Here is a 25,942-nt window from a genome sequence, read left to right as displayed (position 1 = left end):
TTTCAACCTAGGTTTGAATCTCTGAGCCTCAGTTTTCTCATCTGTATAATGAGGTTAGTAATGGACCTTCATAGGATTTTTGTAATGTTTACTTGAGAAAAAGTATTTAAAGCACCTAGCACAGTACATGTTATATTGAGTGCTAAAGAAATGTTTGTATTATTATTGAAATGTTCCCCCATAAAGATTCAACTTTCACATGAATCTTTTCTTTAATTTTGATGAGCACAACTGTCTAGATTGAATCTATGTGAGTACAGTGAGGAACAATAAAATGCTAAAACCATTACTATTATCTCTACTACCTAAAGATGGACAAATGTTTGCTTTATGGTAAAACAGCTGTTCTTAGCTTATCACTGCAGAGAATTCCTGTGCCATCAGGAGCTATAGTTTTAAAGTGCTGGTAGCTTTGTACATGGATTCTCTTCCCTTCCTCAGGAGACACATTAGAGATGTCCTTCAGAGACTGCTGAGACATGATGACCATTTGATATAAACCTCAGGCTTAAGTATTATTCTTAAAATACTAAATTTGTTTATAGAAAGGGTTATAAACTTTCAACTGTGAAGTCATTAGGGAAGTCAAAAGAACTGCTATAGATAAGTTCAATAGTAGAATCAGACTTTCACAGTTCCAGAACCCTATAACTAATTTTAAAATGAAGGCAAGAGACTTACACTTGTCAAGATGGAATAACATGGACCAGATTCATCCTCTTTCCCCCACTTGAAGCAACGAAAAAGTGGACAAAATATTTAAAATAATTTACAAGACACTGGACATCAGGTAGTGGAGGACAGTGATCCCTGAGACTGAAAACAAAAGAGATGAGCCCTACAGTTGCACCAGCGTATAGCCTTCAGAGAGTTTCCAGGATGTGGCACAAAGAAGGGATTCCCAAGCACAGCCCAGTTGATTCCCTGAGTTGTGGAGATGGAGTTGAGAGTCCTAGGAGACCAAGAGAGCTAGAGTTGGTAGGACAGAGTACTGAAGATATGTGAGCTGCACAGAGTGAAAACTACAGAGGTCTGCAGAGAGTCCTCCTTGAGTACTCAGCTGAGTAGTGATCATTACCTGTGTGTGAGAAAACTACATGAGACTGGCGGAAGTACTACCTGAAAGGACTAGAGGGTATATTGCCCAGCACTCATACAGGCTAGAAATAGTACCATTTCCCACCAGCCACACTGGAAACCTTAAGAATCATAATGCATTGGGAGGAGTACACAGAAGAGTGAGCCTTGCCTCAGTAGTGGAGAGTAATTAGTCTTAGACAGAACATAGCTCTAGTCCCACCTAACAAATCTTGAAAGCATGACCTCAAAAGATCAAACCGTCTCCAGTCTCCAGGTAACTTAACTACATCTCAGAACAAATTTCAAAAATATTTATAGCAATACAAAGCCATCCAGCACCCAACAAGGTAAAATTCACCATGTGTGGCATCTAGTAAAGAAGTAACAAGCCCTGTAAAGAAACAAGAAAATAGGACCTGCAGTGAGGAGATAAATCAGCCAACAGAGACCAACCCTGAACTGACACAGATGTTAAAATTAGTAAACAAGGATGTTAAAGTGGGGACATTATGACTGTATTCCATATGTACAAAAAGTTAATTAGAGACATGGAAGATATTTAAAAATACCCAAATCTAACTTCTAGAGGTGGATACTACAATGTATGATACGAAACATGTACTAGATGGAAGTAAATGTACATTAGATATTGCAGAAGAAAAGTTAAATTGAAGACATGGCAATAGAAACTACCCAGAAGTAAACACGGAAAAGAGAATTTTGTAAAACAGATGAGCTTCAGCAAGAAGTAAGACAGTTTCAAGTGGCTGGAGTGCCCCCAGAAAGGGGGGAGGAGTTTGAAGAAATAATGGCCAAAAATTTTCCAAATTTGATAAAAGCTATAAATCTACAAATCCAAGAAGCTCAGCAAACCCCAAGCACACAAAACAAAGAAAATTACACCAAGGAACATGGTAATCAAACTCCCCAAAAACCAGTGATAAGGAGAAAGTCTTAAAAGCATCCAGAGATTTAAAAAAAAAAAAGATATGCCAAAGTACTGAAAGATAAAAATTTTTCACCTAGAATTCCATACCCAGCAAAAATATCTTTCAAAAATGAAGACAGAATAAAGATTTTTTTTTTCCAGACATACAAAAGCTGAAAGAATTCCACATCAGCAAATTTGCATTAAAAGAAATGTTAAGAAAGAAGTGCTTCAGCCAGCTGGAAATATGGATCTACACAAAATAATGAAGAGTACAGGAAGTGGTAACTACATAGGTGTAAAAAATATTAGATGTTTCCTCTTTATTTAAACTCTTAAAAGATAACCAACCATTGTTATGGGTTGAATTCTGTGCCCCTTAAAAAGATATGTTGGAGTCCTAACCCCTAGTATGTGACTTTATTTGAAGATAGGGTCTTTACAGATGTAATTAAGTTAAAATGAGGTCATTAGAGTGGGCTCCAATTCAATATGACTGTTGTGTCCTTATAAAAAGGAGAAATTTTGACATAGAAACACACAAGTGGGATGCATCTATAAGCCAAGGAACGCCAAAGATTGCTAGCAAACAACCAGAAGCTAGGAGAAAGCATGGATCAGATTCTTCCTCACAATCCCTCAAAAGACCAACCTTGCAGACACCTTGATCTCTGGCAGTCTAGCCTCTAGAACTATGACACAATACATTTCTGTTGTTTACACCATGCAGTTAGGGGTATTTTGTTATGGTAGCCCTAGTAAACTAATACAACTGTTTAAACAAGAATAATAATAGCCAGTGAGATGTATAATATATGTAAAAATAAAACATATAACAACAATAGCACAAAGGATGAGAGGAGGAGAAATGGAAATATACTATTTGAAAGTTCTTATACTATACATGAAGTGGTGAAATATTATTTGAAAGTAGACTATGATAAGTTAAAGATGTATAGTATAAATCCTGAAGCAACCACTAAAAGAAAAAAAGAATTATAGCTAATAAGACAACAAAGGAGATAAAGATAGAATCATAAAGAAATTCAGTTAATCCAAAAGATGGCAGAAAAAAGAAGAGAGGAAACAATGAACAGATGGGACAAATAGAAAATACATAGCAAGATTATAGGTTTAAACCTAAGTGTATCAATTATCACATAAAAATAGCCTAAATACCGCAATTAAAAGGCAGAGATTGTCAAATTGGATTAAAAAGCAAGACCCAAATATATGCTACTTATAAGAAATGCACTTCAATTATAACACACAAATAGATTAAAAGCAAGAGTATGGACAAAAGAAAGCTGGTGTGGGGGCTGGCCCCATGGCCGAGTGGTTAAGTTCACGCGCTCCGCTGCAGGCGGCCCAGTGTTTCGTTGGTTCGAATCCTGGGCGCGGACATGGCACTGCTCATCAGACCACGCTGAGGCAGCGTCCCACATGCCACAACCAGAAGGACCCACAACAAAGAATATACAACTATGTACCGGGGGGCTTTGGGGATAAAAAGGAAAAAAATAAAATCTTTAAAAAAAAAAAAAAAGAAAGCTGGTGTGCCTATATTATAATCAGACAAAGTAGATGTCAGACCAAAGAATATTACCAGCAGTAAAGATGGTCATTTCATAATGATAAAAAGGTCAATTCCTCAAGACTACAAAACAATCCTCAACATTTATGCACCTAATAAAAAGAGCTTCAAAATAAACCAAAAACTGATAAAATAGCAAGGAGAAATAAAATTATAGTTGGAGATTTCAATACCCCCCTTCAATAATTGATAGAAAATTAGGACATCATCAAAGAAAAACTCACCAGGAACATTAGAGCATATCTTAGAACGAAGATATATAAAAAACATAAGCTATCAAAATGTATAGGATACCAATAAAGTCCCTAAAGTAGTACTCAAGGGAAAATTTACAGTACTAAACACCTTTATTAGAAAATAAGAAAGGTCTCAAAGCAATGACATCAACTTTCCAACTAGAAAAAAAAAAGGCATACTACATACAAAGTACAAGAAAGAAAATAATAAAGATCAGAGTAGAAATCAATGAAATAGAAAACTTTCAGAAAAACAGTAGGGAAAAGGGATGAAAGCAAGCTATTTCTTTGAGAAGTTCAATAAAATTGATAAACCAGTAGCCATACTGATTAGGAAATAAAGAGAAGGAAGTGACATCATTGTAGATTTTATCAATGTTAAAAGGATAATAAGGAAATATTATAAACAACTTTATGCCAATAAATTGCACAACTTAAATGAAATGGAAAATTCCTTGGAAGACACGTACACCCAAAGGTCACTCATGAAGAAATAGATAACCTAAGTGGCCCTCATGTATTAAAGAAATGTGAATTGGTAATTAACTTTCCCACAAAGAAAGTTCCAGGTCCAGATGACTTCACTGGTAAAATCTACCAAATAGTTAAGGAAGAAATAATACCAGCCATACACAAACTTCCGTAAAGCTGAAATGGATGGAATACTTCCCAGCTTATTCTATGAGACCATTATTCTGATACCAATACCAGACAGACATTACAGAACAACAACAAAAAAAACCTATACACCTTATCCCTCATGAACATAGATGCAAATATTACAAAATTTTAGCATATTGAATCCAACAGTATTTCAAAAAAGATAATATATCATGGCTAAGTTTGGTTTATTCTAGGAGTGCAAGATTTGTTTTATCTTCAAAAAACAATCTTTTCACCACAGTAATACACTAAAAGTAATCTCAAGAGGCATAGAAAAAACATTTGGCAAAAATCCAAGCATTCTTTCCTGATTAAAACTGTCAGAAGGAATTGAAGGGAATTTCCTGAACTTGATGAAGTGTATCTGAAAAATCTACAGCTAACATCATGCTTAATAGTGAAAGAAAAATGCTTGTCCCACTAGAACTAGAACGAGAACAGGATAAGGATATTTACTCTCACCACTTCCATTCAGCATTCTCTAGAGGTTCTAGCCAGTGCAATAAAGCAAGAAAAAGCAATTATAGGTATCCAGATTGGAAAGAAAGAAGTAACTGTCTTTATTCACAGATAAAATTCATCAACTATTAGATTATTCCATGTAATCTTCAGAGAAGCTACTAGAACTAATAAGTGAGTTTAGCAAGGTTACAAGATAAAAGATGAATATACAAAAATCAATTGATTTATATATACTAGCCACAGTCAATTAAAAATTAAAAACATTGTAGTAGCATCAAAAATATGAAATATTTAATATATGAACATATATTTAAATGAAATATAAATCTAACAAAAGATATGGAAAAACTTGTGTATTGAAAACTATAAATTATTGAGACAAATTAAAGAAGACCTAAATAAGTGGAGAGATATACCATGTTTATGGGTGGAAAAACTCAATGTTGTTAACATGTTGTCAGTTTTCCCCAAATTTATGTATAGATTTAATGCAATCCTGATCAAAATCCTGGCAGGTTTTTTAATAGAAATTGAAAAACTTATTCGAAAATTTGTATAGAAATTCAAAGGACCTAAAACAACTAAAATAAAAAAACTAAACAACTAACTAAAACAACTTTTTAAAAGGACAATGTTGGAGAGTAACACTACCTGATTTCAAAATTTATTTTAAAGCTACAGTATGCAAGACAATGTGGTATTGGTGTCAAGATTATCAATGAAATATAATAGAGGGTCCACAAATGGGGCCATACTTATGTACTACTGATTTTCAACCAAGATGGAAAGGATAGTCTCTTAAACAAATAGTGGTTGGAACAATTAGATATTCATATACAAAAGAGAAAAACTTCAGTCCATGCCTCATACCACATACAAAAAATGAAGTCAAAATGGGTCATAGAACTAAATGAAAAATGTAAAGCCATATAGCTTCTAGAAGAAAATCTGTGTGGCGCTGGATTAGGAAAAGACTTCTTAGATATGACACCAAAAGTTGTCCATGAAAGAACAAATTGATAAATTAGCCTTCATCAGAATTAACAACTTCTGCTCTTCCAGAGGATGAAAAGACAAGCCACAATCTGAGAGAAAATATTTTCAAGTCATGTATCTGATTAAGGACTTGTATCCAGAATAAAGAACTCTCACAACTCAATAATAAGAAAATTTTAAAAAAAATTTAAAGCAATCCAGTTATTTTCATTTTTATTTTTTCAATTTATTTATTTTTTTTTTTGAGGAACATTAGCCCTGAGCTAACATCTGCTGCCAACCCTTCTCTTTTTGCTGAGGAAGACTGGCCCTGAGCTAACATCCGTGCCCATCTTCCTCTACTTTATATGTGGGACGCCTGCCACAGCATGGCTTGCCAAGCAGTGCCGTGTCCGCACCCGGGATCCGAACTGGTGACAGCCCAGGCCGCTGAAGCGGAACGTACACACTTAACTGCTAAGCCACTGGGCCGGCCCCAATCCAGTTATTTTTAAATGGGCAAAAGATTTGAACAGACACTTTACCAAAGAAGATATCAAGATGGCAAATAAGTACATGTAAAGAACATCACTACTCATTAGGAAAATGCAAATTAAAACCGCAGTATACCACTACACACCTATTACGATGACTAAAATTTAAAAAGCTGGCCATGCCAAATATTGATGAGGAACTGGAACTCTCATACACTCTGGGTGGAAATGTAAAACTATATAACTGCTTTTGACAACAGTTTTGGAGTTTCTTTAAAAGTTAAACATGCACCTATTATATGATCCAGCCACTCCTCTCCTGGATATTTACCCAAGACAAGTGAAAGCATATCTATTCAAAGACAAATGGGAATATTCCTAGCAGCTTGAGTTGTAATAGCCAAAAACTAGAAACAAGCCAGATATCCATAAACAGGTACATTGATTTAAAAAACTGTGGTAATCTTTGATACAGTAGGATACCTCAGCAATTACAAAGGAATAAACTATCAATACATGCAAAAAAATGGATGAATCTCAAAATAACTTTCACACAGTGTTTCACAAAGCGTTTTCACAAAAAACAACTTTGTGAAAGTTATTTTGAGAATACAAAGAGTACTTTGTGAAAAAAGCCAGGCAAAATAAGAGTACATTATTCTGTATTATTCCATTTATGTAAAATTCTAGGAAATACACATCAATGACTGCCTCATGGCAGGGGAAGAGCAGGGAGGGTATTATAAAGGGGCACAAGGAAACTTTTGGGGGTCTTGGATCTATTCATTAATTGTGGCAGTGGTTTCACAAGTGTATAAATGTCAAAACTTAAAAGTGTACACTTTAAATATGTTTGTGTGTCAGTTATACTTCAGTTTTTATGCTAGTTATACTTCAATAAAGCTACCAAAAACATAAAAGCAAAGGGAAGAAGAAAAACAAGAATCTTTTTCCATGTTATAGAACTTTATGTATCACTTTCCCTAAAAGATAGTCCAGATGAGTATGTGACCACTTTGTCTACCCACTAACAAGAATGGGGACTAAGGTATTAGCTCATACCTTTGTTAATTAATAACTGTTCTTATAAGGGTAACTAATTTTTGTCTAATTTTAAAACTGCTTTCTTATTCTGGATCATTTCCATAGAGTTTTAATATTCAGCAAGTGATGTGGTGCTATTTATTCCTTTACTTGTAGTATTTCCCAGGGTCATCTGAGTAAATTAAATTTGATGTGTAGTTTGTTTCAAACCAGGGATTAACATTTTGATAGAATAAATTGCTTTTAAGATAGTTAAAGTTAATGATTAAAATGTTTTTCATAACTAAGTTTTGGTATTCTGCTTTCACAAATTTATGCCTCTTTCATTATCCTCTGACTTCTTTGATTCATCTTTATTTCATGGTATTTCTTGTTTAAAGTTGTTTTTATATTAGCTTGTTTTTGGTAACTGTAAATGTTGAAGTGAATGTAAATATGACTAAGTTTAGAAATAAATCATTCCTGTAAACTCTTAGCCAAATTAAATTTCAATTTTTTTTTTTTTAAAGATTGGCACCTGGACTAACAACTGTTGCCAATCTTCCTTTTTTCTTTTTCTTTTTTTAAGGATTGGCACCTGGGCTAACAACTGTTGCCAATCTTTTTTTTTTTTTTCTGCTTTATCTCCCCAAACCCCTCCTGTACACAGCTGTATATCTTAGTTGCAGGTCCTTCTAGTTGTGGGTTGTGGGACTCCGCCTCAATGTGGCCTGATGAGTGGTGCCATGTCCGCGCCCAGGATCTGAACCCTGGGCCGCCGGAGCGGAGCACGTGAACTTAACCACTCAGCCACGGAGCCAGCCCCTCAATTTAATTTTTAATTTTAATTGAATTTAATTTCAATTTAATTAATTCAAATAAACCCTTATTATTTTTTAAAAATATATGCTTAAAAATTATTTCTAATTTCAAATTAATTGTTAGGCAGAAACATTTTTTTAAGTGATGACTAGAAATTCTCTGGGCTTAATTACTCTGAGATTTTTGTGAGTAAAAGTTGTGGTTGAATAAGTCTGTGCAAGGGGAATAATTTAGAAGGGAAAGGTGCATAAGTAAAGCTTGAATTATATGGAAATGCTATGAAATAGTTTGGTATAAAATCTGTGTAATAAGGTGAAAATAATCTTGAAATTCTTAATATGCCTTGTTTTTCCCTTTCTGCAGAGTGTATATAAATGTGACTTCCTGAACTTGCAGCTTCAGCAACCACTCCAGCTTGCACAGGATGCTATAGATGCCTTTTTGAAGCAGCTGAAAAACCCTATTGATTCTCTTCCTGGAGAACTTTTCCATGTGGTTGTTTTCTCTCTCCTCCTTTCTTATTTTCCATCACCTTACCAGCGATGGATTTGCTGCAAGAAAGCCCATGAACTATTAGTGTTAAATGGTTTATTGCTTATCATCACACCGGATTCCTCCCATCAGAACCGTCATGCTATGATGATGAAAAGCTGGAAGATTGCTATAGAGTCCCTGGGCTTTAAACGTTTCAAGTATTCAAAGTTTTCACATATGCATCTGATGGCATTTAGAAAAATCTCCCTAAAAACCACAAGTGACTTGGTTAGTAGAAACTACCCAGGGATGTTGTATATTCCTCAAGATTTCAACAGTATAGAAGATGAGGAATATTCTAACCCTTCCTGCTACGTTCGATCAGATATAGAAGATGAACAACTAGCATACGGTTTCACAGAGCTCCCTGATGCTCCATATGACTCAGATTCTGGAGAAAGTCAAGCCAGCTCTATTCCTTTCTATGAGCTAGAAGATCCCATATTACTTTTAAGTTAATATAAAAGCAAATGGCCCTTTCAGTCCAGACTCCAAAACTAATTGCTTACACTAATCAGAAATAGTAACGTGAACTCAGTACTTAAAACCTGGTTTGCAAAGAAGAAATGCAAAGGTTTACAGAGTTTGCTATTTTTTTCTACTTCTGGATTTTAAAATTTATTCTTATATAGAAAGCTTAGTTTCATGCAGAGTGACTCCTGTCATAGCAGAAACCACTGTTACTTTAGCATTTAGCACTAAGATATCATAGAAAGGTACCTTTTTCTCTTTAGTGCTATTGTGAAAAACGCATAATTTGTTATGTATTTTTTTTCATCTTTTTAATGTTGACTTTAAACCATTGCAGTGAGAAACTTTAAGATATGTAGAAAGCTGTAGGTTGCACTTTGATGACTCACAAGTTAAATGTGACACAGAGGTAGATTGGTGTAGTTGTTTTGTGATGCACTTATTCCTTTTTCTAACTAAATTGTTATGTGTTACAGAAAGCCATTTTCTGTTCAGTTTTGTCTGATGATCCAGTATTTCCGGAACTTTTTGGAATTGATCATTCTTTTTCCTTCTTTCTTGCTCATTTGGCAGCATCAGACATTGGGGGAGAGATGTCCCCCACAGTATGTATTCTCATTTGATTAGCACAGTACAATAAACACCATTGCCAAAGTAGAATTTTCACATCTTTCTTGTTGATTTGGGCCTTGGTGTTAAGTATTTTTAACTGTGAGAGCTCAGTTTTACTTTTTTAAATTTAGGTTTCATTTACAAAATTTTCTCTTAAAGCAAGGAACAATATAATACTCGATTCTGACCTGAAACACCTTTGTGAAAGGGTTTGCACTTGTAAGAGAGCTTATGTTCTATCTAGACCAACCTTGATAGGGTCCTCGCCTTTCCGTTAAGGAGGTGCTGCACTACAAGTCTGGAATTATATAGAAAAATTTAAAATTAACCCTCTGCTGTTAATCTCATAAAATGGCTTTGGTCTTTTGGTATTCTAATTTCTGTCTAAATCCTAGCAGAAAATTTTCTTTGAATATATAAACCATTAGTTGGCTGTGGGAATTTTCCCTTTCCACATTGATAAATGCCTTTCTGTGTTTCTGAATCAGAAGCAAATGATTAAGGAGAAATATATGTCCAAACAAGACAAGATTAGTTTAAGTAGCTAAGAACATTTAGTCCACATTGTCTTGTCAGCCAGCAATTGTCATGTAAACTATCATTTTTAAGAGTGCCACTGTGTGGATTTTTTTTCAAGTGGTTATTACATTAAAATTACCTCATACTGAGGTTTTTGCACTGAAATATCACAGTTTCAGATTTCATGGTTAATGTTATGTGTGTGTGTGTGTTTTTAAGGAAACTTGCATTTTCAATAGTTGATCCTAAATTTCATAAACTGCACTTCTTTACTCTGGTAAAACTGATGTTTTTGTGCTTATTGTGAATTGCTGTAGTTAACTTTGAATGTTAAACTTTATTTAGAAATACAAAATTTACCCTTTAAGATATAAATGGTTGTGTGTGTACCCGATATTTCAAATTAAATTTCACATTCTAAATGCAAGTAGGAAGATTATAATTAACCTAAAAAAGTCAGTCGACTAAATGCAATAAATATTGGTTGTTCAAATATGCCAGAAGTAACTTGAAATTTTTCATTTACTTTCAATAGCGTAAGATTCCTTCATAATTAGGATTGACTTTCTTTCCAGTTAAGCCCTACAGGTCAAGTCTTGTAACTCCTCCAAAAGAAGAAAAAAACACTGTGTTCAGGATAACACAGAAGTGTGTTTTGGTAGTACCTCTTTTACCATACTGTCTATTTTCTTTGATTTGGCTAAATACTATGTAAAGGACAAAGAAAACTATACCAAACGAAAGCTTTGAAAGTAAATGAAAAACAGTGTTTTTGAGAGGCTGGTGTAAGTATGACCTTGGAGTCAGCCTTTGTGTTACAGCTAAAACGTTGGTGCTATAAATTCTTCTGATTGTTTACAGATGTTGATTCTGCTTATGCTCCAAAGTGTGCATGATATATTTTACGTAGTACTTTAAAGAAAAATCTCTTTATGAAACCTATACTCCCACTTAGTATAAATTTGTTTGGATTTATAAATATCATTTGTTACTGTAAATTCAGCTTATTCAAATTAGTTGGCAGAGGATTTAAACTAATACATATTCCACCAAAGCCAATTCAACATGTGTTAAAATATAAGCAGTCTTGTGGCTTGGTGCCAGATTATATATGTAATGACAAGAGAAGTTAATAGAGCCTTCTAATACTGTATGGGTACTCTTAAGAATGATTTTATTTGGATATAAAGAAGTTAAGGGGCCTCCTGTCACATTCACAACAGGATTCTCCAAAATAATTTGGTGTTTCAAAAACAAATGATCATTTGTTTGGATTCTTCAGGATCATGACTAGATCAAGTGATTTATATCATAGTTGCCAAGTGGTGGAAGGTGGCATACCTGAAAATGTATGTTTGTGTTTGTTGTATTTTTTCACATTTTGTGAACAAAGCACATTTATTAAAAATTTTAAATTTTCTAATATTCATTGTCTATTATTTGTAAACTAAAAGTTTTATGGTCTTTGAACTATCTCACTAAGTGATTTCAGAATTGGGAAGCCATTTAGAACTTGAATAACTTAGAATTTTCTAGCTGGATTCATCAGTCAAATCCCTTAATTTCATAAATTTGTTTACTGAGATCCAGAGAGCTCAAGTGACTTCTCCATTGTCATGGTGTTTATTGAAGAACCAGAACAACAGCCAGCATAAATTCTAGGTCATTGTATGTCAACCACATCATACTCCACTTTCCTTCAAAGTTAATTACATCAGAGATAATTTAGTTAAGTATATCAATTTTTTTAGGGCAGTGGATTCTTTCTCATGATGTGAAGGAGTTCTTTATTCATTTAACAAGTTCTTGAATTCTATCACGTGCAATATGCTGGGGAACAACAGGGATTGTGGTGGTCACAGCACCTCAATTTCATGGAACTTATGATCTAATGAAGACGACAAGCATTCTACATCGAGTTAATGTCTGTATCTAGGAATGACTGCCTGTTGATCCTACACTTTGCCCCTGTGTAAGTCCTTTGTTTCCAAAAAATGGAACAGGAGGCAAAAAATGTTTTACACAAAAAACTGTTCTGCAAATTACAAACACATTTTGGGTAAGAGGGATGTATTGTTCAACCACTGGAAAAGTGCAAGCTCAAAATAAATTCTCTGATTGTAAAAAGCAGGAAAAAAAGTGGAATTGAGCTTTCACTCCATTTTCCCACACTTTTCTGAGCATGGTGCATCAATGTATTCCTCTTCAAGAGTCCACACACTGGATAAGGAAAAGACAGATTTAAGATTTGGTTCCTTCTTGGTGTTGCAAATTGTTAGAGGATAGCAAAGGTGGAAAACAAATTCTTCTAAATTACTAGTCCAAAAAACATAATACAAATGTTTATTACAAAGAATGTGTGTTATAATAATTTGATTCTTCCCAAAAAACTGAATTGCAGTAACCTCCATGACACCTCACAATAAGAAATTCATATCCATGATCCACTGAACACAAACCTCCCTGAGATTATTAGTGGTGGCCTATATTACATGATACCCAATAAACAAGCATGCTACAATAGCTAACAATTTCATTAATTTAAGAAACTAAATCTTAGAAAAAGAGAAAACTATTGGTTTTCTAAACACTATTTTGTCCTATTGGAGAAATTCAAACCTCAACAATTGTAAAATATGACTTTTTAATTTATCTTAAACTCAGGTTTGAATGTATATTGTATCCTAAATGTGTTTCAGAATGAGCTCAGTAGTTGAGTATGTATTTTTCAACTAAGACTCTTGTTACATATGGCACTCGAGTTGTAACTTAGTCAACATAAGCACTGTTCAACTTTGGAATTTTATTTTTAACTATAACACCTTTGCTTGATTAATAGCTATTCCACTTTTTGCAATATGAAACACTGTTATTAATGTCACTGCTTTTTTTTAGTAATCAAAAATATTGATAACTATTTTGCATCATAGATTTTAACAATTTCTAAGATTGGGTCCATCAGCAGTACCAAAGATGGTACCTATTTTTAAGTTAAAGGAAAATAAAAAGAATTAGGTCATGAGCATTGGCTGCATAATTGTTTCTTGAATTTGTCAATAATTAGCAGACTGTAAAACATAAATTTGTTAATACTGTTGGATTGGAATGCCCCTGTAAACCATAAAAATAGTAGGGAGTTTTGCACAAAAGACAAAACAATCCTTAATAGTACTTCCTAGATCCAGGCCTATTTGCAACACTTGACAGAGAAAAGCACGAATATACTTGCATCCTTTTGTTGCATGTATGTCATACTACTGAAGGCACTTACAATCAAGTAAATCATTTCAGCGGTCTCCTGATGACAACATTCCTTCTATAGACTGTGAGCTGGTGTGGGGAATTAGATATCTAAAAGAATATGATTTGTGGTCACAGAGATATTCTTTATGAGGCTATATAGAATCCACATTGAAGTCATTTACATTTATTCCGTAGATCTACAAATCTTTTTTACAGTTAACCTAATGCCACTCTTTAGCAATGCCCATTGCCTTCTACCAAGGAAAAAGAATGCAAACATGGCCATGGCCAGCATTAATTTAGTTCTCTCTCAAACTCCTATAACACATCTCTGTTTGGATAAGAGCAGAGACAGGCTAAAATATGTAGGATAAAGTCAGCAAGAAAAAACCGTAGTTTCCAAATTGCCATGGGCCTTTTCACTAGGAATCCAAGGGATAACATGTTTCCCAAAGCCAGGCATGGGTGAAACATTCTCTAGAAATAAGGGTGATTACTGGAAAGAAGAGAGGTAAACAGGCCAAATCCCTGGACACCTGCAAGAAGAAAGATACTTAGGAAACAGACCTGAGACAGAAAGGGTCTAATGGCTTGACTGTAAAAAGGAGCTTTATGTTTTCCAGCCCCACTGAAGGCATTAGCACAGATTAAAGTACCAGAGGGCAGGTTACTGTGGAAACTTGAGAATTTGAAAGTAAGAAGAAAACATTTGATAGAAAGGAAAAGTGATGGTCTGGGGCTTGTGTAACCAGAAGTATTATCAAGGTAGGAGGGACCCTGGTAGCCTGGAGAATGATGCCGATTGGATTGAGGAGCTACAAAACAAGATTTAGGATATCACAAACCATCTCTTTAGTTTTGCTTGATTCACAAATTGAGGCTTAATTACTACACTGTTACATTGCACTAGATACTATAAGGAACAGATAGATGTCTGCTTTGCTCTTCAGGGCTGACAATGTAACTTAAAAAAAATGCTAATAAAAAATGTATTAGCATTTTTAAATGCTAATAAATACATTAGCATTAATATGAGGAAACGAAAACTTTAAAATTGTAAAATAGCATATTGCACTGCAGCATCTGGTGGTACATATCGATGAAATCTGTTCACGTCCTTTTTTTTGTAAAGATTGGCACCTGAGCTAACAACTCAGTTATCTTTTCTTTTTTCTGCTTTTTCTCCCCAAATCCCCCCAGTACATAGTCATAAATTTTAGTTGTGGTTCCTTCCAGCTGTGGCATGTGGGATACCGCCTCAACGTGGCCTGATGAGCGGTGCCATGTCCACGCCCAGGATCCAAACCAGTAAAACCCTGGGCTGCCGAAGCGGAGCGCACGAACTTAAGCACTCAGCCACAGGGCCGGCCCCTCACGTGACATTTTGACACACTGTTCATAACCAATTTAGAAGCAATTTACTTAAATATGGGTATCCTTCATCACGGAAATGCCAAATGTAAATGATGCTGCCCCTCCCTGCCTCCTAATTCAACCTCCTCTAGTCTCTCCTTCACCTTCTATGCTCAGGTCCTAGGAGGAAAAAAAACAAGTCTGTGCCCACCTTTGCACTAACTAGTCCCTCTGCTGGCATTTCTTCCTCTTATATTGGATTTGCATGGCTTGTTCATTTTTGTCACTCAGATCTTACTCACATGTCACCTCCTCAGGAGGGCCTTCCCAGTCCACATAGTCTAAAGTAGTCTCTTCACATCGTCATAAAGTCTCTGCATGACTCTAATGATCTGAAGTTTATCTTTTTCCTTGTTCGTTTATATACAGGCAAGACCCTCATCTATCCCATTCTGTATCTTCAGCCTAGAAAAGTGCTTTGCACAGACAGGTGATCAATAAATATTGGCAAGTGAATTCATTTTACCTTATAAAACACAAGTGAGATAACACAGGACCACTGCTGATACTTAGTTATGAACCTTTTGGGGTGGTCTGATTCTGTTTTATATTAATTACTTTATTACTGAATGTATTCCCAGAAAGGATATAGCTCAATTTATACTTCAGAAAAGTCTGCATTGCTTTGTATAAAATGCAGCTTAGATCAATACTAAGTGACTTGGAGCCATATAATTTCTTTTTCTCCCCTCTGCTTATCCCTACTCATTTAAATTTCTTGTATCTTAATCTCAGATCCTACTTTCTCATCAAGTCTCTGTCAATACTATTCAATCACCACCTCCCTCTCACTGTCAATACAAGAATTTAGATTTATAAACCATCATTAGCTTTACTATATATCTAAAAGGAAGATTTAGCTAATTGATCTTTTCAACCCCACAAGAAAAGTGGTGCTCCAGCATTTCATAATTTGTGTAAGGGATACATTATTCCAACTAATTTCCTCTGGCTTTATGTCCAGATAGGTTTCCACCACTAAATACTATGAGATCTTGGGCAAATTTCTTCTCAGGACCATTTTCTTAATCCACAAAATTCATTTTTCAGGGTCAATGAGAGGTTTAAAAATTTCTATAAAGCAAATAACACAATCTTGTCACATAGTAGGTATGCACAGAGTGACTGTTATTTATTTTAGCAAATAGCCTTTAATAGCCCTGTTCCTTTTTTTGCCCCATCTTGCCTATTCTATGCTTTCATGCACCTTGACCATTTCACCTCCACCATCACCACCCAATTCAAAATCTCTCATATCCACTCCTTAACATCACACTGAGCAAGTTAAATAGTCAGTGTTAAATTTTCTTCAATTTTCTCCCCAGGAATTCCCAGAAAATGACATAAAAGATACCCAGGTCACTACAACCTAATTTGCAAGATTTTAATGGAAACTACAAAACAAATCTCAACGCAAGATTATCTTATCTCTTTAAAATAAGAATTCATAAAGATGGGTAACCACTTCTTCAGTATGTTTGATTCAACTGTCTAATTATTAACCATGAAGGAGTGTCCGTAAATATAAAGGACGGCAGTTAGTATGAACTAGGAGAATCACCACTTTCATTTAAGAGTAGGAAGGGATTAGGGATAGTACAGCATTAAATGGGAAGAAAACCCTCGAAACATAGCTCAGTTTCTAAAGTACTGACTTCTCTTGCTCTACAAAAGCCCACTACTGTTGCTTCTATCACATTCCAAATTACAATTGTAACCTCATCCATGGCAAGTACTGGTCTGAATCCACCAATGAAAGTCATGGCACTACAAAGGCCTGTATGCAAGAACAAACTGGAGACTTAGTATCCCCTTTGGACATGACAACAGCCTAGAAAATTACAACAGGAGCAACAGAAAAGACACATTTTTTTAAAATACCATTCAGTTCTAAATCAAGTCCTTTCAATAGTCATGATAATGAATATCATTTACTAAGCAACTATTACGTGTCAGGTATTATGCTAACTGAGCACTCTGCAAACACTACTTCACCTTCACCCTCTCAACAAGCCTACAAAGTACTACTATCACTATTGTACTAGTGAGTAAACTGAATCTTTGAAACATTAAGCAATTGTCTAAAGTTACAGAGTTAGAAAAGCATAACTTGGGGCTGGCCTGTTGGCACAGTGGTTAAGTTCGCACATTCTGCTTCTCAGCAGCCTGGGGTTCACTGGTTCGGATCCTGGGTGCAGACATGGCACTGCTTGGCAAAAGCCATGCTGTGGTAGGCGTCCCACATATAAAATAGAGGAAGATGGGCATGGATGTTAGCTGAGGGCCAGTCTTCCTCAGCAAAAAGAGGAGGATTGGTAGCAGTTAGCTCAGGGCTAATCTTCCTCAAAAAAAAAAAAAAAAAAAAAGAAAAGCATAATTTTTTAGAATGCAACTTGGGTCTGACTTCAAAGCTTGTGTTTGTTCACCACATTACCTGAATTGCCTGATCAATGTGGCTGTCTGAATGACAATATACTTTTGAAGCTAGTTTCATAAACACAGGGCACTGTCTACAGTGCTGTGAGGGTGCAAAGTTGAAAAAGATATGCATATGATAAGTGTTTGCATTACACTGTGCAAGGCATTCTTTTACGTACTGAGTTCTGATACCAAGATTAATCAGACAGATTATGCATTCAAGAAGCTTCTAGTCTAGTAGGAAAGACAAAATAGGTACATGGAAATTATAATACAAGGAGAAAAAAGGATGTCACAGAAGTTGAAAAGGGAGTCAAATACTCTTTCCTTTAAAAAGGCATGAGAACCAGACAGTTTTACAGGTGAGTTTTATCAAACTTTTATGAAGGATTTTTTTCTAAAATCTGTTCCACAGCATTCAAAAAGAACTCATAAGTTCAAAAAAGAAAAAAAGGGAACGTTCCGCTATAGTTGATTCAAACTTGAAGGGAACACACAGAGAGTAAAACTGTACTAACTTTCTATTGCTGCTGTAACACACTGCCACAGATTTGGTGGCTTAAAAAACTACAAATTTATTATCTTACATGCTGTAGGTCAGAAGCCCCACATCAGTCTCACTGGGCTAAAATCAAGGTGTTGACAAAGTTGTGTTCCTTTCTAGAGGCTCCAGAGAAGAATCCATTTGCTTGCCTTTTCCAGCAAGAGACTACCTGCATTCCTTGGCACACAGCTCTCCTTCCATCTTTAGAATCAGCAATGTCAGGTCAAGTCCTTCTCACATCACAGCTGTGAACGCCCTTCTATCTTTGCATCTCTCTCTGTCTCTAACTGCAGCTGGAAAACCTTTTCCCTTTTTAAGGATTTGTGATTAGATTGGACCAACAGGAATAATCTAGGATAATCACTTCAGCAAAAGGGTCTTTAACCTAAATCACGTGTGCAAAGTGCCTTTTGCCAAGTAAGATATTCTAATCACAGTTTCCATGAATTAGGACATCTTTGGATGGCCATTATTCTGCCTACCTCAAAGGCTATTTCACTTATAACTGTTAAAGCAAAACTAATAAAATATTAGAAAATATCACGTAAAAGTGATATATTGACACATTTCTTTATTACCAAAGAGGGTTTTTTTTCCTTCCAAAAATGAATTCAAGTAAGTAATAATGTAAGGCATTATATCCATCCATTAAAAAGAAAAACCGTATGATCATCTGGATGCTGCAAAAAGCATTCATTAAATCCAACACCCATTCATGAATATACTCTTAGATTAACAGAAGAAAGCCTCCTTAACGCAACAAAAAGAATTTACCAAAAACCTATAGAAAACCTCATTTTTTTTAAGATTTTTTTTCTCCCAAAGCCCCCTAGTACATAGTTGTGTTTTCAGTCGTGGGTCCTTCTAGTTGTGGCATGTGGGATGCCACCTCAGCATGGCTAGATGAGCAATGCCATGTCAGCACCCAGGATTTGAATTGGTGAAACCCTGGGCCACCTAAGCAGAGCACGCAAACTTAACCACTCCGCCATGGGGCCGATCCCAGAAAACTTCATTTATTAATGAACAAATACCAGCAGCCTTTCATTAAGGGCAGAAAGAACAACGACACCCAATTGCACCATCATTATTCAATGTAACAAACAGACTTAATTTAGTAAAATGAGATAAATAAATGAGGTATAATACTGCAAAGGAAGAGATAAAGCTCATTATCTATAGATGATATTGCTAAAAAGCACAAGGGAAATGAACAAAAAATTTTAGAATAAGAAAGTTTAGTAGATTAGATTTCCCATAAAGCAGCAAAAACCAATTAGCAAATATAATGGAGAAAAATATCCCAATCATGGTTGCAAAATTAACAAAAAACTATTAAAAATACTTAGCAATAAACTAAATATAAAAAATATGGAGACCTATAAAAAGAAAATACTAAAACTTTACCAAAGAACATAAGACTTTTGCTGCAGACACTGCCAGGTTTCTGATGGGAAGACCAAATATCAGAGATAAGTCTGTGATTTGGGGATATATCAAGATTTGGAAAATGTCAAATCTCCCCCAAATTAATCAGTAATCCATTGCAATCTCCATCAAAATCCAAATAAGGTTTTTGTATCAATTTTATAAGCTTATTAAAATTTCATATGAAAGAGAAAATAGGCAAGAAAAACCAAGAAATTTTTTGAAAAAGAATAAAGAAGTTATTGATATAAAGACATACAAGCTATAATATAAATGGTAAGGCAGAGGTGCAAGAAAATTAATAAAACAGAGTAAAAAGTCCAGAAACTCTCCAATGTACATACAGAAATTTAGTTAGGACAAACGTGATGTTTCAAATCAGTAGAGAAACAATGGGCAATTCAATAGTGTTGGTGGTAGATAATAAATGATAATAAATATGAACAAAAAAATAGGAACTGACAGTTCACATAAGAAAAAATACAAATGGAAAAAAATAAAATGACAAGGGCCTCAACTCACTAGTAATGAGAAAAAGAGCAAATTAAAACAACAAAGAGATACTGTTTTTGATCCATCAACCCAACAAAAATGAAAAATGATAATATGCACTATTGGTATGGGGATGGGGATAAGAATATTCTCTTTCACTATGGGTAGAAATTTGGTATAAGTCCAAAAAGCCTTTTGGTGAACAATTTAGCAGTATCGACATTTTGAATATGCACTTAATCCAGCAATTTCTAATCCATAAACATATACATGTCTGCAAATTTTACATATTCACTGAAGCACAGTTCTTAATAACAAAACACTTGGAAGTCTAAATGCTCATCAATGGAAAAATAGTTATATGAATCACAGGACAGTCATTCTAGACAGTTTAAAAAATTTTTTTAAAAAAAAACAAAACCCCACAGGGATCTCTATGGCTTATCTTGAGAACATCTCTAAGATAAAATGCTAAAAATAAAAAAGCAAGTCAAATAACGGTAAAGGGAACATAACCAAACAAAATTATACAATTGTATAAGAACTCCTATTAACATATGGAAAGAGGATATGATCAATGATTCACAAAATTTAGTAGGATTAACAACCACCAAAGTGGGGCTTCCTAGGTCCCACTTCCATGAGATTCTCATTCAGAGGGTCTGGGCTGATGCACAGGCGCCTCTGTCTTTAACGAGCTCCCATGGGATTCGAGGCAGTGAGTCTGTGGCCAACATTTTGAGAAACACTGACTTAGAAGGATATAGTGTATCACGGAGTAATCCTGTTTTCCTATAGGTATGGGAGTGACTTTGGCACAGTGCTGAAGGGAAACTTCCACTTTTTACTCTGTATAGTTGAAGTTGTTTGAATTGTGTGAATTAGTTAGTCTGTACATTTTAAAAGTAATTAAAACAACAACAAAAAAGGAAAATACTAAAAAGGTGGTGTCTTCAGTCACCTAACAGATAAAATCTATGAGAAATCAAAGGGAGAAAATATTTTCAGCTGGGGCAATCAGGGAACACTTCCTAGAGGAAGTGGCATTAAAATGAGCTTTGAAGGAAAAGCTAAGGTTAGGATGAGTAAAACTGAGAAATTAATACCAAAGAAAAAAAGAGGAAATAATGTAGTTCACTGACAGTGGGAGCACAAAATGATTCCTTTCTGGTAAGAAAATCAGCAGTATGCATTAAGAGCCTTAAAAATGTTCATATTCTTTAGCCAGTCTAAGAATCTATTCCAAAATGATAATCAGAAATGTAACATATCACAAATGCAATGAGCCGAAGTGCTCATCATTGTAGTATTTTTGATAGCAAAAATCAAAAATATCCTAAATTTTCAAAATTGAGGAAAAGGTTAACTAAATAATGGTCCAGTCATATGATGAAATATTTGTCATCATTAATACAATGGGAAGGCTAAAGAAATAAGGTGCATCAGTTAAAATGGCAAACCAAAAGTGGTTCAAACAATAATGATATTTACTACCTCACTTAGGAACTGAGCAGGTAGGGACAAAGCAGAGTTAGTTAAACCCTGGCAAAGACTGCTTGTTGTTATCCATTATGTATTCTCCCTTCTTTCTCGGAAAGAGAACTCTGACTTTTGGATAGGCATATAGCCACTCAAAAACTTACCACTCTTCCCAGTCTCTATAAATGCTAAATACTGGTCAGTGTGATGAAAGCTGAAATGTCTTATACGACTTCCAAGAAGCGTCATTAAAGTACAGGTGAGGGGAGTATAATCACCTCTTGTACTTCCTCCTTTCTGCTGACTGGACTTCAGAAGCCATAGCTGGAAATTAAGCAGCCATCTTGGGCTATGAGGTGGACGCCATGTACTGAGTGGAAGGGCAACAAGAGAGAAGGAATCAGGATCTTTAACACCAAGGAGCACCACATCTGCTCTGGAATACCCACGTCTACACTGCTTTTACGAGAGAGAGAAATAAACTGCTCTTACGCCACTGTTTAATAAAGTGCTATTAAACTCACTGTTATTTTCTGACACAAGCATCTGAACTTAATCCTAAAATCTGGGCCCCCCGTTAGAGTTTCTGATTCGGTAGACCTGAGCAGAGGGCCTGATAATTTGCATTTCTAACTATTTCCCAGGTGCCGCTGATCCATCTGGTCCAGGGACCACACTTGGAGAACCACTGCGCTAATGGAAGTAATGACTCAGTGGTTCTCAACCCTTGCTTTATATTAGAAACACTGGGGAGGCGGGTGGGGAGGGTCTTTTGAAAAACACGCTATGGGGGCTGGCCTGGTGGTGCAGCAGTTAAGTGCAAACATTCCCCTTCTTGGCAGCTCGGGGTTTGCTGGTTCGGATCCCGGGTGCAGACATGGCACCGCTTGGCAGGCCATGCTGTGGGAGGCGTCCCACATATAATGTAGAGGAAGATGGGCACGGATGTTAGCTCAGGGCCAGGTTTCCTCAGCAAAAAAAGAGGAGGACTGGCAGTAGTTACCTCAGGGCTAATCTTCCTGAAAAAAAAAAAAAAAAAAACTATCTGGGACTCACTCCAGAGGAGACGCTAATTTAATTGATCTGGGCTGCGCTGGGTATGGATGTAGGTTAAAAATCTTCCAGATGATTCTAAGAAGTATACCAGGACTGAATACTGTAACCCTTGCCCTACTTACTGTGACCAGCTGTAATGAGACTGCAATTGAGTTGGGAGGGGAATGATACTTAGAAAGCTGCACTTACTGGCCCAGGACTTGAAGCAGAAGACTGAAGTTTAAGTGCCTGCTCTGCGACAGTTATGAGGACAAGGAACAGTGTAGTTTATCTGGATCTTAGTTATTATATTTGTAAAACGGTGATGAAAACATACACATCAGCAGGTTTTGGTGAAGACTGGATTATATTATATAGTTGAAAGCACTTTGAATCGCAAAGTGTTACAAAGAAATAACAAGCAAGGAGGCCCAGCAGATCTTCTACGGGGAAGCGGAGTTGGTTCAGCTCTGGAACAGGATTGGAGAATTGAAAGTAGAAGGAAAACAAGAGAGAACCTAGGAAGAAAGAATGTAGGACTCACCTGTGACTCCCTGCCGCAGAGGACTGGGATGCACGGTAGCTCATCCGTTTCTCCTGCCACAGGTGCTGCCTTTTCCTGCCTTCCTTGATTTTTTTATCATGATTCTATTTTCAACAGTTGTTCTTAGTCTGAAACAACTCCTCTGGGTGAAATTCCTGGCCTGGAGCCTGCATAGAAGCAAGTGTTGAAGAATGGATGTTCCAGCTATTAGGATCATTACACTGCCATCAATAACCACAGCTTGAAATCTCCTGTCACTGCAATGTTTCCCAGGGGGCTGTTTTATATCCAAGTGTTTGGCTGTGTACGTGCCAGGTGTCAGGAACTGACCCCAATACTTCTAATTTCAGGACAAATAGCACCAGGCAAAGGGGAGTTCAGATCATGCCCCTGAGGGCCTCAGGTGCCAGACTAAGGAGTTTAGACTTTATTCGGTAACCTGTAGAAGTCATTGGTTTTAATCTAAGAAGTGATAGAAAGTGGTGCTCAGAATATCAGTCAGGGGACCAGTGTGATGGATTAGTCTGGAGTGAGGCTGACATCAAGATGACCAGCATAGAGGTTACTGAAGTAACTCAGGTGTCAGGACTTCAACTAGGGTAGTGGCCAAGGAAGTTGGAAGGAAGTGATAAGTTCAAGAAATATGATGGATGAAAATGGACGACACTTGGCCCTCACAGTTGTCAGGTTCTTTTAGTAAATACAGGTAGCCCTCAACAACTAAAGATTAACGTGAGCTACCTGTCTTCTCTCTTGCTATTGGGTAATGTCCTACAGTGAAAGCAAGTCTCAGACTTACTGCTACTACACAAATAAATATTTGTCAACAAGGAGACACAAAAAACAGTACACAAACAATATTTTGTGGCAAAGTACTAAACAGCAGTCTAGAGTCAGGGAGCCATCCTGAAGGGTGTCAGTCTGCTAGACTCAGTGGAATCTAATACCATGTTCAGGCAAGAACAGAAGTGCCTGTGCCATATCCTAGCCAAGCGCATAGCTTGAACACCTGTTAATTCCACAATGAAAAATCATTTCTAATCCTTTATGCTAATTAACATACCTCTAGTGCAGATTTACATAGTGATATTGGAAGCACTTGTGCATCCAACTTTGTAGTGAGGATTCCTGATTAGTGTCTTTCAAATGCTAATTACTCACCCTGGAGTGTGCAGATTAAAGTTAACTCTCAAACACATACACATCTCACTGAAGTATGCTAAAGTATACCGACAAGATAATGAGCATCAAAAATGGTTTCAAGGTCACAAGGCAGAGGATCATGTTTGAGGAAGACGAAAACGCACTGTTTTAATGAGGCGTCTTAGTGCTAAGAAACGGAAAACAGCTGCAGGTGATTTAAGCAGAAAAGAAATTTTTTAGAGGATATTGGGTAGCTCGGAGGGTTGGAGACGGAGGCTTTGATCTGCACAGCCAGAGACTACAACCATTAATAACGGACCACAGAACTGACAGAGAGGGCTCTGGGGGTGCTGTCACCATGCACAGGCATCTTGAATCACTGACTCAGCTAATACTGGATGCTGATGCTTCCACTAGAAGCACTCTCTCTACTGTCCCAGGAGTTTACCTTGCTACACTCCTGCAGTTATCCAGGGAGCATAGCTGTCTGTGCCAGCTTTTTTGAGTCACTAGCTTCCAGCTGGTGCACATGATTGATTCAGCAGGTATTTGGCATTTCAATTTCACCCACTAGACTCCTAAGGTAGAGAATTCTCCAAACGGAAGGGGGCTTCAGGTGGTAAGAATGAAAAAGAAAAAAAAAGGATAAATGTTCATTAAAGACAACTTGAATTGGAAGTGATGACAATATATTCAAAACTTGTACCCAGCAGTTAGAAATGTGACACTGTGTTCCCCAGAGAGCCAGAGTTCCAGATTTGGGAGCTGGATAGTGATTGCATTTAGCGTTAGACAGGAGACTAGAGAGAATCTAAGTCAAACTTTCCATTTAAATATGAGGAATCTGAGAGTGCTTCATCCCTATAGAAGTCCTGCTCACTCTGACCCCCAACAGCTAGTAAATGAAAATGAAGAAATTCACACTCTTTAGGGGAGATAGGACAAGTATATAGATAACGCTAACAGAAAATAAGTGAGTGAAGAGAACTAGTGAGGTCCTATCTGGTACTATTATTTCATTTGACAAAATTTAAGTGCCAACTATATATGAGGCACTATGCTTGGCTGATTTAATGGTGAGCAAAACCAGACGTGTCCCTGCATTTGAGGAAATGAAACCAGGCTGGGGTGCAGAGTTGGGGGGAGTGTGGTGGGAGGTCAAACTGGAGGTAAAAGGTCCAGATTACACAAATTGTCTGTACCTGTTTAAGGATTTTGAGCTTTATCCTAAAGGGGATAAACCATTGAAAGGTTTTAAGGTATTTTTTACATACATTACATTTAACCTCCACAACGAGCTCTGTAAAGTAGGTATATTAGCATTCATTTCGGTATGACGAAACGGGTTCACAGAGATTAACTGACCTAAACTACAAGCAGTAGCAGATGGTGGGGACAAAAGGCAGGCCGACAGGAAGACTTCTTAGAGATGGAAAGGGAATTTATACATTTTCAGGGCCTCCCTCATGCCAGAAAAAAATTACTGTTTCACTTAATATTCACAACCACCTTGCAAAGGTTACCATTTCATAAATGGAGAAACCGAGGTGGCACATAAGAAAGGGAGGAACCAGGAGTCAAACCCCAAGACTATCTGACTGCAGAGCTGTTGTGAAAACGCTGCCTCCGAGCAGTATCCCTTAAGTTCATCCAGAGCGCTCAGAGCGCAGAGCATCAGCCCTGGAGTTCAAGGACCCCCGGGAGACGAGCCTGGCGACCGTGCAACGCACGGGGTGAAGAGCGACATGGACAGGCCAGGGCTGGGGGAGCCTCGTGTTCTCGGTGGAGTC

General features: G+C 36.5%; 1 protein-coding gene and 1 long non-coding RNA gene across 3 annotated transcripts in view; one reads left to right on the top strand and one right to left on the bottom strand.

Annotated features, from left to right (window-relative positions):
- Nucleotides 1-11,838, top strand: part of SAMTOR (S-adenosylmethionine sensor upstream of mTORC1) — a 70,413-nt gene extending 58,575 nt beyond the window's left edge. The window contains exon 5 of the mRNA XM_070617612.1: nucleotides 8,641-11,838. Coding sequence (XP_070473713.1) covers nucleotides 8,641-9,270 — 630 coding nt within the window. The 3' untranslated portion in view covers nucleotides 9,271-11,838. The remainder of the gene's footprint in view (nucleotides 1-8,640) is intronic.
- The window catches only part of LOC139083056 (uncharacterized), a 113,534-nt gene that overhangs the window by 36,997 nt on the left and 50,595 nt on the right, over nucleotides 1-25,942 (bottom strand). For both annotated transcript variants that reach the window (XR_011539557.1, XR_011539556.1), the window contains exon 2: nucleotides 23,010-23,176. This is a non-coding gene — a long non-coding RNA (uncharacterized lncRNA). The remainder of the gene's footprint in view (nucleotides 1-23,009; nucleotides 23,177-25,942) is intronic.

This window comes from Equus przewalskii, chromosome 4, assembly GCF_037783145.1.
Source record: "Equus przewalskii isolate Varuska chromosome 4, EquPr2, whole genome shotgun sequence".
Classification (NCBI taxonomy): Eukaryota; Metazoa; Chordata; class Mammalia; order Perissodactyla; family Equidae; genus Equus; species Equus przewalskii.
This window is presented reverse-complemented; position numbering and strand designations above follow the sequence as displayed.